The 17,461-nt window shown below is 34.6% G+C and overlaps 1 protein-coding gene across 8 annotated transcripts in view; it reads left to right on the top strand.

The window, feature by feature from the left end:
• Nucleotides 1-17,461, top strand: part of NAV3 (neuron navigator 3) — a 772,754-nt gene that overhangs the window by 526,894 nt on the left and 228,399 nt on the right. For all 8 annotated transcript variants that reach the window (XM_074325380.2, XM_088800952.1, XM_019753171.3 and 5 more), the window contains 2 exons: nucleotides 7,806-7,923; nucleotides 8,561-8,613. In XM_074325380.2, coding sequence (XP_074181481.2) covers nucleotides 7,806-7,923; nucleotides 8,561-8,613 — 171 coding nt within the window. The remainder of the gene's footprint in view (nucleotides 1-7,805; nucleotides 7,924-8,560; nucleotides 8,614-17,461) is intronic.

Raw genomic sequence — 17,461 nt, forward strand, 5'->3', positions numbered from 1 at the left:
TATATATATGATATACATATATAGTTACATATAGTTATATATAGTTATAGTTGACATTCAGTATTATTTTATATTAGTTTCAGGTGTCCAGAGCAGTGGTTAGGCATTTATATAATCTATGAAGTGATTCCCCTGATATCTCCAGTACCCATCTGACACCCTACATAGTCTTTACAACATTATTGATTATACTCCCCTACTGTATTTTACATCCCCATGACTATTTTGTGACTACCAATTTGTACTGTCTAATCCCTTTACCTTCTCCTCCAACCCCAACCCCCCACCCATCTAGTAACCATCAGTTTGTTCTCTGTGCCTATGATTCTATTTCTATATTGTTTGCTTGTTTATTCTGTTCTTTAGATTCCACGTATAAGTGCCATCATATGGTATTTGTCTTTCTCAGTCTGACTTATTTCACTTATAATAATATCCTCTAGGTCCATCCATGTTGTTGCAAATGGTAAGATCTCATTGTTTTTTTTTTGGCAGAGTAGTACTTCATTGTATAAATGTACCACAATTTCTTTATCCAATCGTCTGTTGATGGGCATTTTGGTTGTTTCCATATCTTGGCTATTGTGACTAGTGCTGCATTAAACATAGGGGCGCGTATATTTTTTTGAGTTACTATTTTGCATTTCTTTGAATAAATAGCCAGGAATGGAATTACTAGGTCATAAGGTAGTTCTATTTCTAGTTTTTTGAGGAGCCTCCATACTGTTTTCTATAGTGGCTGTGCCAATTTGCAATCCCACCAACAGTGCATGAGGGTTCCCTTTTCTCCACATCTGCATTAGCTCTTGTTTGTTGATTTATTGATGATAGCCATTCTGACAGAAGTGAAGTGGTATCTCATTGTGGTTTTTATTTGCATTTTTCTGATGATCAGTGACATTGAGCATCTTTTCATATGTCTATTGGCCATGCATATGACCTGTTTGGAGAAATGTCTGTTTATGTACTCTGACCATTTATCAGTTGGATTGTTTTGGGTGTTTTTTTTTTAGTGTAGAGTTAGTTATATGAGTTTTTTAAAATAAATTTTGGATATTACGCCTTATCAGATGTATCATTGGCAAATACATTTTCCCATTCAGTAGGATGTCTTTTTGTTTTGTTGATGGCTTCCTTTGCTGTGAAAAAACTTTATAGTTTGATGTAGTCCCATTTGTTTATTTTTTTTCGTTTCTCTTGCTGGAGGAGATATATCAGTAAAAATATTACTAAGGGTACTGTCTGCGAATTTACTTCCTGTATTTTCTTCTAGGAGTTTTATGGTTTTGAGTCTTACATTTGAGTCTTTAATCTTAACATTATTTTCTCATACATACTTTCTGCCATATTATTTGGTCTTTGAAGGATGGTTGCTAATATTCACCTTAACTTTATTTGCTCTATTTACATCAATTATCAGATTGAGATTAAAAAAAAAAAAGAAGGTAATAGAATTTCAAATGTCATGCTTTATTTTTTCTCCTAGAAAAGTTCTCTTAAATGTTTTCCTAAAATACTTTTGATACAATTTAATATGCAGATTTTAACCTGCATTATTATAAGTTTGCATTCTGTTAGGATGAGTTCCCCATAGCATACTCTATAGTTGCCAGATGTCGTAGCAGTCAAATAAAAGACTTTTCCCCCTATTTTGAGATGGATGTCAGATGCAATGGAAATAACTACAGGAAGCTGGAATTAGGGACGGCTCATAAATGAAATATTTCCTTTCGGGTGGACTAGAAGTGCAGATTTTGAGCCAAAAAATCTGGATTCTATGCAGTACTTACTGTTGTGACCTGGAGAAAATACTTCACCTCTTTGTTTCAAGATTCTCATCTCTAAAATGGAATAATAGTATCTTCTTACAGAGCTTGGAGGATTGAATGAGTTACACCATTTATGGTATTTAAAACAGTGTCTTACTCTCAACACTATTATTAGTAGACACTACGTCTTGGAGAAAGAATGCTATATAGCTGCCTTTTTTTTTTTTTCATGCTGCTGATAGCAGTGGAAATTCAATTGAAGTTAAGTGAAAGAAAATATAAATTAGTACCAGAATTGTGCTGTATAATTACGTTTAACTCTTTTTTCAAAAGTTTACAAAACGCCATAGTCTCTCGACAAAAAGATTATTAATAGGCACCATGCATTTAAGACGGAAGAGGTGGTGCTTCATTAAATATTTAATTTCTGACACAATATTTGATGGATTGTCCACATTAATGATGAAATTGCCCAGGGTGATTATAAGGTTAGAGGGGAAAACACTGACTCTGGAAACAAAGTATTCAGTATATTTGGAGTGGCAAGATGGATTAGAGAGAGACATATATGGCTTTAAATGAATGCTGAGGAGAGTTCAGAAGAGTTTGGGGAGTGATGATTTGGATACAGAATTAAGTAGCTAGAATGCCACCTGATAGGCAAGATGGGGGAGAGATTAGACAGTCCTCATTGCAGAGAACACCTGGTGGGTTCCCAAAATTGGCTCACCTTTTTCCTATTCCCTCTTTCCTTTCCTCCTTGGGACACACCGTATATGAGGTCAAACAATTAAGTTTGCGGACTCATCCTAGAAAAAGTGCTACATCCCTCATTGCTGAATATCACTACAGTCACCTTTGAAGTACTCCCCTTGGGAAGCTATGCACCCACACCAGTGCCTAGTCCATCCTTCAAAGCAATTTTGGAATTCTTTTTCTGGAATGGCCATCAGAGCTATTGTCATATTACCCTTGATGTCCTGAATGTCATCAAAATGTCTTCCTTTCAATATTTCCTTTATCTTCGGGTAAACAAAGCAGTCATTGGGGGCCAGATCAGGTGAGTAGGGAAGGTGTTCCAATACAGTGATTTGTTTACTGGCTAAAAACTCCCTCAGACAGTGCTGAGTGGGCTGGTGCATTGTCGTGATGGAAGAGCCATGAAATGTTGGTGAGAAGTTCAGGTCGTTTAACTTTTTCACCCAGCCTTTTCAGCACTTCCAAATAGTAAATTTGATTAAATGTTTGTCCAGGTGGCACAAATTCATAATGAATAATCCCTCTGATATCAAGAAAGATTAGCAACATTGTTGCAACAAGTCCATGAACTTAACTGTCAGACCTTGTATGCATTGTCCTTTTTGATGTTGCCCATAGTACCCAGTGCAGCACTACTGGGCAGTGTTGGCTGCTTTAATTTTATTATGCCACAGTTTGTATTAGGATCTTAGTTATGTTCTTTATGAAGACACTACAGGTGAAAAAAATCAGCACATACTGTACTCAGTACAGTAAACCCTATCCTTTTCCTTTCAGTTTACATTTATTTCTGTTCATGTAAAAATTTCCCATCCCTAATATGAAAATAGAGAGATAACATTGCATTCCAAGGTGAGATTTTTGACTATAAAGTTCAAAAGATAAGTGCAGTTGTATATAAAAATATCAATATAATTTCAGTTATTAAGTGAAAGGTATATTCCAAAATTATTAATTCATTCAATCCTCACAATAATCCCTTTAGTAGATAATACAATTATGGCCATTTTACAGATAAGAAAACTCTGTCACTGAGAGTAAATAAATGTTCAATTAATGGCCACATGGACAGTAAGTGGCAGAGCAGAAATTCCAGCAAGTAGAATGTTCTTCAAAGAATGCATGCTATTGCCTAATAGTCCCTAAAATGTATGCTGGTAAGTATGAAATATAAAATATGCCATCGTACCTTTGATTTTTGTCAGTTTTAATTACTATAAGTGAATTATTATGTACACAATTGTGCTAGAAATTATAAGTAGCCCTTTGGTAAATGTAATCTCATTAATTCTTCTGAATTACCGAAATGTAATTATTACATGAGATGACATTTATATTAATAATATTGCAGTTTAAACAGTTGAGGAAAAATTGCTTCATATGTGTGGATGTAAATCATATTTAAAGCTTTCACCATAACATGGATGACTCAAATACTCATTGACTCTGGTACAGAAAATACTAAATATTGATTTATGATTAATTTGATATTGTTCTCAATTATTTTAATTTCTTCATTAAAAAACTTGTAATTAATTCTTCATAATCCTATAAAATACATTACTACACATTTTGTAGCTCATTTAACTGAGGCTAAGAGGTTAAATACTGTGATTATTTTTTTATGGAAATGAACCAAGGGCAATTTTGTAGTTCAGATCCAAAATCCAGACATGATTTCACCATTCTGTTGTATTTATTTGAACGGACTTAAATGACAGTTGACAAGGTTGTTTACATTCTCTTTCATCAGAATATTACAATAAGTTTATTGACAAGTTTTAAATAAATTTATATTCTACGTGACCTTTAAGACTGTCTCATTAAAAACACACTTCATATTTTCACTTGTTTAAAATTAATTTTTTAAGATAGAAAAATATATGTATATGTAATATCTAAAATATATATTTATAAATTGCTTTGCAATTATTTTATGTCCTTATCTAGATTATAACATTATTTTGAAAGATGCTGATTTCTTTTATATATGTTTAGTAGGAAGAATAGGTCAAATAAAGCATATAGGACTTATTTTTTTAATGGAGATTTATTGTACATTCATTTTTGTAGTCCAAATTAGTTTTGTTGATAGCAACCAAAGTCAGAACTACCGTCTGAGCAAAGTTCACATGTTAGAGATGCTGGACCAGTTAGAGCTCTTAGCCTTGGTATTCTGGTTGGGATTCCAGATTGTTTTGTGAGCTAAATCAGAGGCTTTCCCAACAAGGTCTTAAAGCCAACCAGCTGGCTTCCCATTGGTTTTCTCACCTAAGTCCCAGGAGGGATTTGGATAGAGGCTAAGGCATTGTTGACATGCATTTGGAGAATGAAAATATTCTTGTTTTCATTTTTAACATAGTCCATTCTGTGTATATTTAAATAAATATTTTTTCCATAATTTAATGTCTTCATAAAACCAAATCTATGCAATATGGAGTTTTATGGAGGTGACATTTCGATGGAGGCAATGTAATTCTGGATGAGAACACAACAGCCATTTAATTAAAATGAAATACATTCCTCTGAGTTTGGATGGTGGACAGATTTGTGGCCCAGTGAGTCAGAAGACAGAAGGGGTCAGAAATGTGAGTCGTGTCAGAAGCAAAGAGTATAATTGCTTCAGTCTTCTATTGCCAATACTCTCAAATTTTTTAACTTGTGGCAGATGATAACTTGAGCAAATATTCGTTGGAAAGCCATCATAGCAAATAAAAACTAGATGCCATAATAATGATAATAACAGACATTTCTTCAGGGCTAACTGTGACAGGTCCTATACAAGCATTAGCTTATGAAAGTCAGACAATTAAGTTTGCGAACTTTCCACCATGCATTTACAAGATGGAAAGTCCACGAAGTTAATTGTCGTACTTTTTCATGTTTAGTCCTGACACAATCCTGTAAGTATCATTATTTTTGTTTTGTAGATGAGCAGTCTGAGGTTTAGAAAGGATAAGTAACTGGTTCAAGGTCCCAGTGGTGGTAAGTGCTCTGCTGGCCCTCAAAGCTAGGCCTACCTGACTCTAAAACTCATGTTCTTCATCTCTATGGGGTTTTGGAAAGTCAATCAATTGGACCTTATAACTTGCTGTCTATGGTACAGGCACAAATTAAGTCTGGCTCAACCTGCAATTTCTACTAGAAGGCTAAACAATTAATGCTATGCTTTGATTGATGTGTAGCTTAGGGGGAAGGGCTCAATGTTTTAAATTCTAAGTAGTACAAATCCTCATACAAGTAAAATTTTACTATAATACAAGAAGAATACAATCATAATTGAGGGAGATGGTCAAATAAAAGTGTATATAGAAATCATGTGTTGGTCTTCTAATTCAGGAGACAATGTACGAGTTATTTTTCTCACACTTTAATATCTTCAACATAAAGAATGTCATGAACATGGAAGAAGGAGATGTAATTTTGCTTTCAGATATATTTTTCTTATGCGACTGGATGCTTCCAATTATTTCTGTCTTTCAGGAAACTTAATTACTACCACATATGCGTTAAGATAAAACATTATATTTTCCAAAATAAAGAAACACTCTTTTTCTTCTATGTTGTATTTTCAAATATTTGTACTTAGGATCCATTAAAAAATACTTAGCAGCCCCACTTGTAGGTGTTGGTCCTATAAAAATACTAGCATATGAATGTGCAAGGATAGACATAGAAAGATGTGTCTTACAAGTTTCTATGTAATGGAAACATTTAAACAAATTAAATATCTTTCAATGAGGGATTTATATTAGGTACAATTGAACATTAAAGATAGTGGGGGGAAATAAATGTGGAATGGTTTTAGAAGAGTTACTAAAATATGGTTACACAAAAAATTGAAAATGGAGAATGATGTATAAAATTTGAGCCAGGTTTCATTAAAAATCCTATTGTGCACATGCGCACATATGTGTGTGTTTGTGTGTGTCTGTGTGTGTTTGTGTGATACAATACCATGTGGTGAAGTGTAAGGGCATAGAGAAGATTTTCAAAATATTCATTCCAAATTATTCAGAAGTGGGTGGGGTTGCAAGTTGTGGGGAGGCTTTCACTTCTAACTTATTTTATTTTTACCAAAAAAAGTGAATTGGTTTTGTTAGATATAAAAAAGCATTTTACAATTTGCTTGGCATTCAGTGCTCATGACTGTAAAATACAACTTATCTTTCAGTCTAATGTATCCTATTTTCAGAATCTTATTTTAATTATAGACTTAGCAACTGTCTGTGATTTCTTATCCTCTCTGCCTTTCTGTATCTCATACCCTCTGTGGGGAAGCCCTTCCCTTCACTGCTTATGTTCAGGTTGCTTTATGTTCCCAGTTCTAACTCCAGTGCTTCTATAACACATTTTTGTGTGCATGTTTCTTAGTCAGTTCCTCTCCTCAATTCTCATTTCAAATTTTGCATTCTTATACTATATTACACATCATAGTCTGACTTGCAAAAAGCTTACTAATATGTTTATATGAGCCACCCATGAAATTTAAGTCTTAACGCTTTATTTCCTTTCAGTTGGATTATATTACATTAGTAGGTGCTTCATAATATTTGAAAAACTGCTAAAATTTTATTTTTGTGAAATTTTTAACAGTTTCAGCTTTTCCTTATATCATAATCTGTTGTGGAAGATTCATCTAAACTCTATTTAAAATTGCCAACCTCTTCAATTCTGTATTGAGATTTGTATGTAATAACTGCATTTGCTTCCTCTATCTCTTATATAAACATGTTTCAAGAGACTGAAATGGGAGATGACAGTCCAAATAAAATATCATAGACATCTGCAATTATTTCATAAAATGATGCCAAAATACTGTCACGTACAGTATCACATGTGGCAAATTTAATAGAGTCTTCTCAGAGAAACACAAATTTTTATAGTACGGTTTCTGTAGAAGTCAGTCCAGGTGGCTTCCTTCTACAAAGATATGCAGGATTATTTACAATATGATAGAGCCAGGGGAAAGAGAGTGAAATCCAAACTGATATGCAAACAGGAGTCATTTGGGAAGGAAGAGGTTTTGCTGTGTCACAAGTGACTGGTCCCTGGTTTTGAAAGAGAGTGAATCATCCCCCTTTGAAACAAGAGATAAGTGGGGGCAAAGAGCTGTTTAAAAATTATTTTACAACTATTTCCTTTTGAGCCATGACTTCTTAAGCTGGAATGTGATCCAGAATAGCTTCCCTTTGAATGCAACATTTGTCTTAAGCATTTTTATTATCTTTCTTTTCCCTCATCCCATTTCACTTCTTCCCTCCCTCTGTTAAACAGATTTACACCGACTGGGCCAACCACTACCTAGCCAAATCGGGCCACAAGCGGCTGATCAAGGATTTGCAACAAGACATCGCAGACGGAGTATTGCTCGCCGAAATCATCCAGATCATCGGTAAGACCTGCCCTCAGAGAAACCATGAAAGTCTCTGCTCCCACCCCTTTTGGTAAAATACAGTTTAAGTGGAATTCATACAAACTCGGTCCATGTGTCTCTGAGATTAATGTAGCCCTCCCATGATTTAATTAAAAATGTTTATGTGAGAATGTTTGAAAAGGGCACTTTGGCCATACTTTTAAATGGTTAGAACTGTATCTTTACATACACTGAATTGTCAGAAATGAACGCTTCATTAAACCATATGTCTCCCATGTGTGCATTTCATTAGCTGCAGCAACTCATATACTTGGAGATTCCTTGAAACTGTATCCTGATCCAGCAGTGACAATTGTGAAAGGTTTCATGTCAGCAGTCGTTTGGCACAGGCAAAAGAATTAGCAGCAACTTCCTTCTCACTCACTCTCTCTTTTTTTTTTTTTTTTTCTGCCTGATTTGTGCATATGGAATTGGAGTCTGCTAACAAGTGTGTCCTCTTGTACAAGGCTTGGGAGACAGAGTGAATGGAGCAGGAGCATTTTGCTTAGTGTTTTTGTTTTGTTTTTTCTTAGTCTCCTTTTTTGTGTGTGTTTCACTTCATTGCTTAAGCATGTCATTCTTTTTTTCTCTCTTTTATTTTATTTCTTGGCTTTAGCAAATGAAAAAGTTGAAGATATCAATGGATGTCCTAGGAGTCAATCTCAGATGGTAAGAATCATATTTATTCTAAATATAATGCTTATCTTCACTTCCAGATTCAACTGCCTTTGTAAATGGACTAGAAAATTCTTTTGCATGACTTCCTGTTTGTTTAAGAAGCCATGGGATCACATTCTATCCTATGATGATTTGGATGTAATTTATGAACACGTGATAGCATCACTCCAGTTCAATATGTCTGACTCCTGAGTAACATACTCGTATCTCCAGGTTTTTTAAGCCCATGCTTGACATCTTTTTGTTCCGATGTCTGAATAATTTAACACTGGTCTTGGGGGCAATAAAACCCATTTCCAATTTTAACTGGAGGCTTTTAGTCTGAACAACTGGCTTGAAGAATAGAACTTTCCATGTGTATTTTTAAAATACATAAATAGTATTTTCTTTGTTCATAACCAAGTCCAGTGTAAACACATGGCTTCTTCCGCACTTTGGGAAATAGCTCTAAAGGCACGTTGCTGGGGGCCTGCTGAGCAGTGACTAATTGTGAGACATGCTTTTCCGGAAAGGCTTCCATCTAGAGGTCTGTCTCCCCCTCAGTCTTCTCTCATCTTTACCAACTGGTAAAACTTTGAGTATTGTAATAAAATCATAGATTGATAAACTGCTGAAATAAAAACCTCACCCCTTTCTTAATTAAATATTCACAAGCTAATTTTATAGGACAACCTAGAACACAAAATGCCTTTACTCAACTTAGATCAGCAGATATAATCAGGACAGTAGCCAAAATCCACAATATAACACTTCCTTTGAAACTCTTGTTAGCACAGAATAGACATTTCATATAAACGTTATGAGTTCTTAATTGTCAGAGACTGGAAAAATGAAAAAATATATGGACTTTTTTGACCTGCTGACCTGCTTTCCTTAATGTAAGAAAACGGAAATCCAAAATGGTAAAAGGAATTCATTTTTAAAGCATAGTTAACTAGCACATCAGATGTGTGTGTGTGTGTGTGTGTGTGTGTGTATGTTTGTGTATTCAACATGCATTTAAAGGACCTCTTAACAGTGTTATGTACTCTGTGTACCTGCTCTGAAAAAAATCACTATAAAGAAAGACTCCATAAAATACTTAAGTTTTAAGGAAACTTCCTGATTTAATTACTCTGGACACAAGCATGAATCTATGAAAATTAATTGTAGTTGTTTTTTGAAGTTTTACTGAAAGGAATTATAAAACCTTCAGACCCTGCTACAATAAAATCTGTGTGAGGTTGGGAAAGACATGTAACCTCTCTGAGCCTCAGCTTTCTCATCTGAAAAAGGAACGCTAAATAGAATATGATAATAAAATAAAATTATGAACATTCTTTACTACTTAAACTGGTGTGGAAATGTGGCGTAGTATTACTACAAACTTTATAAAGAGCACATTCATGAGTTGATACCTGTTGAAAGATTTTTAGGGTTTTATACATTGAAAAGCTCTAAAGTCCCTGGATATCATATATTATGTTTCTAAAACCCAGTGCTGTTGGTTTTGCTTTCATTGTTTCAACCATTAAAGGAGGTGTTAGATACAAAAACTCTTACCTTCTCTGCTCTCATTCCAATTTGATTCTGATTACCGGGAATTTGACGAATAGCCAAGTAATACTTCCTGACAGGGGATTAAAACACAAAAAAACAAAACAAAAACCCCTCCAAAACTACTAACTGGATAGAGATGCAGTCCTTGGATACTGATCTAAAACATCTATACCAAAGATTCTACAAATTCATGAGAATATCCTCATGAGTGTCTGACTGATATTTTTTTATTACTTCTTACTCCTTGTTAGCTGCCACATGTCATGTGACATCTAGTATGTATGTCATATTGATATTTCTGCTTTTGATAAAAATAATTTTTAAAATAAAAGCCTGAGAAGAGCAAATACTGTAAAAAGGTAGTTGGTCCAGCCAAAAAGTATTAGTCGGAATCACATTGGATTTTGAGTACGAATGACTTGGATCCCAATTTTTTCTGATGTGGTTGAACTTTGAATAATATTGGCAAGCCCTCAATATGTTGACTCAGAAGAAGACATATGACTTAAAAGTAACTTTTTTGGTTGAATTATTTTTGCCTCTGTTCTTAATTAGCATTAGCACTATGTTATGAATGAATAAAAATTCCGGATTTTAACTGAGACAAGAAAGTAGAGGAAAGAAACTTAAACTAGCATGACTAGGCTTATGAATTGTATGTACCTATTCCAAACAGGATGTTACCTGTTTCTTTTTTGCCTAACAACTGAGAGGTGCTGTGTCAGTACCTAAGTGAGTGCTGTCCTTACTCATGGGGCTCCTTTGACCGTATATTTTTGTATATCTGATCTTTTATGGCTTTAGCTGCTGGTTGTGTTTAATAACACTAGGTATGGTAAAATTAGGTCTGCTACTATTTCTAGACACCAATTGTCTTTATTTAAATTTCAGACTTGAATTTTTGGGGTTATTTTAAGCCTTTATGAATAGAAGCTCTCTTGTGGTATGAACGTGCAATATGCTGATGGATTCCTGTAATAGCCAGGCAGTTCATATTTAGCTAATAATATCTGAGCGCCTAAGGTAGCAGGTATTGGGACACTTGAGGATCACAGGAGCAAATATTTAAATTAATAAAAGCAATAGTGTTGCATAGGAAGAACAAAGGGACTGTTCTTTGTTCTTCCTATGCAACACTATTGAAGGAATGAGTTTGGTGTGTTCCAGAAACAGAGAGAAGACCACTGTGGTCTCAGCACAGTGTTTGGAACACAGTGTTTGGAGGGGACTCTAAAAGTCTCATCATGTAGGACCAAAGTCATGAGTTTGTGTGTTATTGTTTGTTGGTTGAGGAGCTTTTGGAAAATGTTAAAGCTGGGCTATGGCACGATCCAATGTATATATTTTAAAAAGGTCACCCTAGATGCTTTCTGGGAATTATAAAATTCATAAGTGTTAGTTTCCAATTGGATGTGAGAGATAAAGAATTTAGGGAGTAAAAAATCGTCCCTGATTTCTTGGCCTGAACGGGTGAGTGGTTACCATTAAACAAGATGATTAAGAGGAGGAGAAAACAGGCTAAAAGGTGGAAGACAGGGAATGACAAATTCATATTTTGACAAATAGAATTTGAGGTGTCCATTGGCCTGTCAAGTAGGATGTGACTACAGGCATTTGGGCATGTGTTTCTGAAGGTCAGAAGTAAGGTATTGGTTAGAATATACCTAGTGAATAGATAATGATTGAAGGCATGGATGAGGATGAGATCTCACAGGAGGTATGTGTAAAGTCAGAAGGGAAGAAAGCTGAAGTTCTCAACTGGGGAATATGGATATGTTTGTGATGCACAGATGTGTAGGAGTCAGAAAAGCAAAAGAGTGGTGAGAGAGTGAGACCATCACTGAGAGAGTGGATCAATAGATACGGATTGTTAATCCTTAGGGTAGCTATGGGAGCTTAAGCTATAGTACTGGGACTAACCCAATGAGACAGGGCAAAGTAAGATGTGCATACGTGGCAGATGCTGTCAAATGCTCCATAGCCAACAAGTTGGTATACTGGAAAGAGGAAGTTTGTTCTAGTAATTAGACAGGCATCAATGACCTTTATGTAAACACCTTCTATAGAGTGATCACGTGTTAAGGAGTAACTGAGGGGTGTAGATATCTATTGAGTCTTGAATAATCTTTCTAGGAGTTTCCTGTTGAAGAGAAGAATATATATATATATATATAAACATAGTTCGAAAGCAAGACAGGGTGAGAAGACTTTTTGCAATGGAAGAAGTAGGTGGAGAAGGAGGAAGCAGTAGGGAAAGAGGAGGATTCGAGGGAAAAGGGAGATAAGTGATGACACCAAGTCCTATAGCAAGTAGCAGAGGAGGAAATTTGAAGTCTGTGTGGTATATTTAATGTCGGAAAAGAATGGGGGTACACTTTCCTTTGTGCTATGTCATAATGGGATATAATAGTGTGAAGATATGGGTATTTTAAAGTGGATTACATAGAGGAATTCAAATCAATATGATGATGGCTTCAAATATTAGGTAATACTAATGTCCTCATTTCCATGAAATTCTCTAATGGTTGTCTTACTGTATAAAGAAAAAAATCTATTATAGCATCTAATAATAGATAAAAATGTTATAATAATTCTTTCAAATAACATGGACCAAAGAGTACATATTTAAGAAAAACATGAACTTGTCCTTTCATCAATTTTTTAACATGGTTATTGAAAGATTGTGATTCATATTTATTCTAAGTCATGGCTAAAACCTTAGTTTGTAGGAGCTTATTCAACACTATATTTAACCTCATCCAAAGATGAAGTTACTAATATGTGTAGCACCTGTTAAGTGATTTCTAGGTGGGTGGTATCAGGATTCAAAATATATGCTGCATGCCAAACTTTGGTGAGATTACACAAGGAAGTAAATTAGTAAACTATAAATACCTGGAATGTCCAGAATGCCCAGAAGATTAAAAATAGCAGGAAAAAACGCCCAACATATATTTGAAATGCAGAGGCACAAGTGCAGGCTTCTTAGACAAAAATGTAAGACATGTAGGGGAAAAGTTGTTTTTAAAACACATTTTTCTTTATTTTAAAATAGGCCATTATATTTAAGGATCTTCACAAGTGCATAGAGGGATTAGGAAATTTAATGATGTAAAATAATTGCAAGCCAAGAATTAGATTATGTGGTATGGCCAAGGGTCTAGCAAGTATGGTTCACAGCCTGGTCTTCCTCTTTGCCGCTTCCACACTTCCTCTCACCCTAGTAGCTCAGTCGTTTTCAGCCACAATCGTCAACCTTGTTTTCCGTCATATCCTGTTATTTAAAATTTGCTGATATGAGGATTTTTGGAATTCTTCTGCCTTTACATTTTTTTGTTCCTAGAAGATGGAAAATTGGGTTTCAGTCTTCTCTTAATGCTCTGATTCCGTGAGCCACAGGCTTGTGACTTCTAGAATGACAGCCATTATAGATGTGGTAGACAGATAATCTACCATTGTAGATTTCACAGGCATCTGTATTCCATTCTGTAGTTTACAGTTATCTAGACTAGTGAAACTATTCTCGATGGCAAAAGTAGCCCCTGCTTTTTTCTACTGTCCTTTAAAATTTTATTTCTTCCAGCCATTGCTTGTAATTGCTAATCTTTCAAAAGATCTATTTACGTAAGATAAGAAGATGAGATTCCTAACCAAATAGGGAAGAGATAAAATACTGGAATGCTCTTAAAGGTTTAATAAAATCATATAAATGGCATACTGTAGGAGTGAAGTGCTATGACTCAGAGGAGTGGAATATTACTAAGTTAGTCCATTCACATGATCCCCTGCCATTTTTGAAACTGTTCATCTTCTGGAATGGCTAGAAAAAGATAGCTTCTGAAGACAAATGCTTTGCTACAAATAGAGCGCTGATCTCTCACAAAATGTTAAATGAACATCTCTAGTTTGTAGTTTCTTTAGTGATTTCATTCCTTTCATATAGGTTCCAACTTAGGAAGAATAAGCAAAAACTAGTAGCGTTAGGAAATTTACATTTAAGTTATTAGAATATCACTGATTATGAAAACTGAGTTTGTCTCTAGAAGTTACTCTGTGTACTAGTAATAGAAAGTTCAAATGAAGTGATTGAAATAGCACGGGGATATTGAGAGGAAGTGTGTCGTGTTGAAAGGACAGTGGTCACTGGAATTCTAATTTTGATTATGTGACCCAAGAAAAAGAATTCAGGAAAATGCTCAAAGTCTCTGCGCATTTCTGCAATGAGGAAATGAGACTGATGAACTCTAAAGTCCATTGGAACTCTGACTTGCTAGATTGATTTCACAAAACACCATAGACCGTGGTTTCTGCTCAATATGCTATATGATGTATTTGTATTTGAGATGTATTTGGGTTTTTGATCTTTAATAGCTTTTAAAAAGTACATTCATAGTAAGATGAGAAGGCAATTTCCTAAAGTATATTAAATCTAATTTATAAAGAAAAACAACAGCAACATGGACATTATATTTTTATGGGTATGCCATTCAAAAATAAAATAAATGTTGAAAATACCAGATAGCATTTCTGCATTAACTTTATAGTGTAGAATAAATAGTTTAAATGTTCTTCTTAGGAGAATCATATTTAAATTGGTTTGTGGCAAATAGGACAAATAGAAATAGAAGTAATTAATTTTGGGTTGGATTCCAGATTCCATGTACATTTTTTTCTTTCTTTTTGGAGAGAAAATATAATTTTTTGAGGGAAATTCACAACCTTTATATATGTACATATAATAACCATTGAGAAATGTTAATAAGTATAAAATGCAATAATATGTATTTGACTATCAACCACTTTCTTAAATATTTTATGCTCTTTATCCTGATTTTTAATAGCAACTTAAAATGCTATAAATTGTTTCCTACTGATAGGCCAGTATCCCAGTAAACAAAAAGTAAAATCATGCTTAGTATTAGAAAACATATTTTGTAACAATCCTTTCATGATTTTAGTTTTTATTACCATCAATAATCTAGTTTCTTAAATAAAAGAACTTACTACTACATGTTTTGCATCCCCCCTCTTGAAATTTAGTAGAAAATTACCACTTGCAATACTCAGTGGTAAAATACATAACAGTAGAACAATTTTTAAAACCCTACTTTGGAAAATAATATACTAAGATATGAGGCCATTTTAAATATGAACTGTAATATTCTTAGTTTAAAAACCTATGATGACTAAATAATGTCATAAAAATTACTTATTCTATAAAGAGAGAAAAAGGAAAAGAAATAGGGGAATATTGTTCACTTGATCTCAGTACAACCATTAGAAAAAGTCTATCTTTGATGAGATAAATTACTTAAAAGTCAGTTACATGTCCAAGATAATATAGCTTGATGATATTATAGTTAAATGATTTTAATATCAATTAAATTAAACTGACTTGTATGGATGGACACAGACAACAACTCATGACATTGCTGGTTACATTTAAATCATATTGCCCACTTGAGTTGATTCAAATATATACTATTGTGAAATCATAGCATAGAAATAATACATTTTAGAGCTAGACCGGAGAGTTCAGCAATATCAGCATCACTTATTGATTCACCTATTGATTGAACGGCAACCGTTTATATCCAGTACTGTGCTCGATGCATTGCTTGCATTTTTTGCTTAGTCATCACAGCAAACCTACAAAAAAACTGGGTCTCATGGAGGCCGCCTGTGTCCCTATTTAGTAAGTGGAAGAATCAGTATTTGGTCTCATGCTTATTTGCGTCTAGGCCAGATGGCTTTTAAAGTTACTTAAGACATACCATTAGCTCCCTGCACTGTAAGACCAAGCAGGGCATGGAGGACGTTCCTCATCTAGTCCCGTTTGTATCTGTGGCCTTGTCTCCTGCCACTGCTGTTCTCCAGATTTCAGGATTCTTGCTTCTGGAGTTTCCTCTGCCTGATTTCTCCTCCTCCACAGGTTCTTCAAATTGATTGAAGGCTATAGCCTTTGGAGTCGTCTATTTTCATACTGGTAAACAAAGACGTTGTGGAGAAAGATTTAAGTGAGGTTCAGCTCTCAGCATTTCCAGTGTCTCTGCATTCCTGGCAGGTTCTTAAACCTATGATGTATCTCAACCATGAGCAGTTCACGTAGTGTTCCTTCCTTGAGTTCACCTCACACCACATCCTCTTATTTGATTAACTCTTCCTAACCTTTCAGGGAGTAGCTTAAACTTCCTTTGAAGCTGAAAGATCGGGGCGGGTTTGGGGGGGTGTTAATGACATGGGCTCAGGTTTTGACATATTCTCTCTGTAACCTTTAGCTTGTCAATTTAATACTCTGACCAAAAATTTTCTCTTCGTAAAGTGGCATAGTAATGGCAACCTCAGGAGAAGGTATCTTTGTAACTGTGTTAGATAAATCTTAGTTGCTAATAACTTACTTCTTTTCTAACCCCTTGATCTCTGATCAGAAATAGACCCTTCTGTGTGTCTGTGTTTCTCTGGCCATAACATTTATTGTATTACATTGGAATTATCTCTCTCTCCTATAAAATTATGTATTTTAAAGGGCTTCTCCATGTCTTTTATAATTATTAAGTGAATGAAAAGAAACATTTTAAGAATTTTACCCAATGCAAAAATACCACTGCATTTTATTTTAATTTGCCAGACAACTTTATATTTCATTAAAATCTCGTGCTAAAATCTGTATTATTATTTGACTTCTATGATAGGATGGGAGTTTGCTCAAACTGAGCCATCTTGCCTATTTTGGGTTTTTGTTTGTTTATTTGTTTTTTTGTTTGTTTTTTGGCTGAAATCACATTTATTTAAATAATTTATATAATGAAACTAACAGTACAAGTTTATCATGAAAAATTGGAAGTATAGTTAATCAGAAATGGTACAAGTCACAAAATCTGGCATCCAGAGAAAGCTTAGATTGGTTTATATTCTTCTAGACAGTCTCTATATATGACTCAACAGCAGTACCTACCACCTCAGATATGCCCTAACCAGGATGCATTGTGTCTGTAGAGACAACTCAGTCTGTGAAGTATTAGGCCTGCTACCTTGTTTACGATAATTTAACTTTTTGTATTGCAGTGGTTTTAGTGAATCCACAAGGCAACAGAGCTTTTTCAACTCCAGGATAAATTCAGCTCTGTAAATATAATTGCAGAAAGTAAAGATGGGCATGATCTATTCTCAAACATTTTTGTGAGCAATTAATTTTGCTTTCGGTTGCTCTGATAGGCCTGCCCACCCCTCCTTCTGAGGCTTGTCTAACCTTATCAAAATCGGCCTTAGCCTTAGTCCAAATGACTCTTCTGTGAAGCTT

Source organism: Rhinolophus sinicus, chromosome 1, assembly GCF_057876585.1.
Source record: "Rhinolophus sinicus isolate RSI-liver-muscle chromosome 1, RSI-T2T, whole genome shotgun sequence".
In the NCBI taxonomy this organism is placed as follows: Eukaryota; Metazoa; Chordata; class Mammalia; order Chiroptera; family Rhinolophidae; genus Rhinolophus; species Rhinolophus sinicus.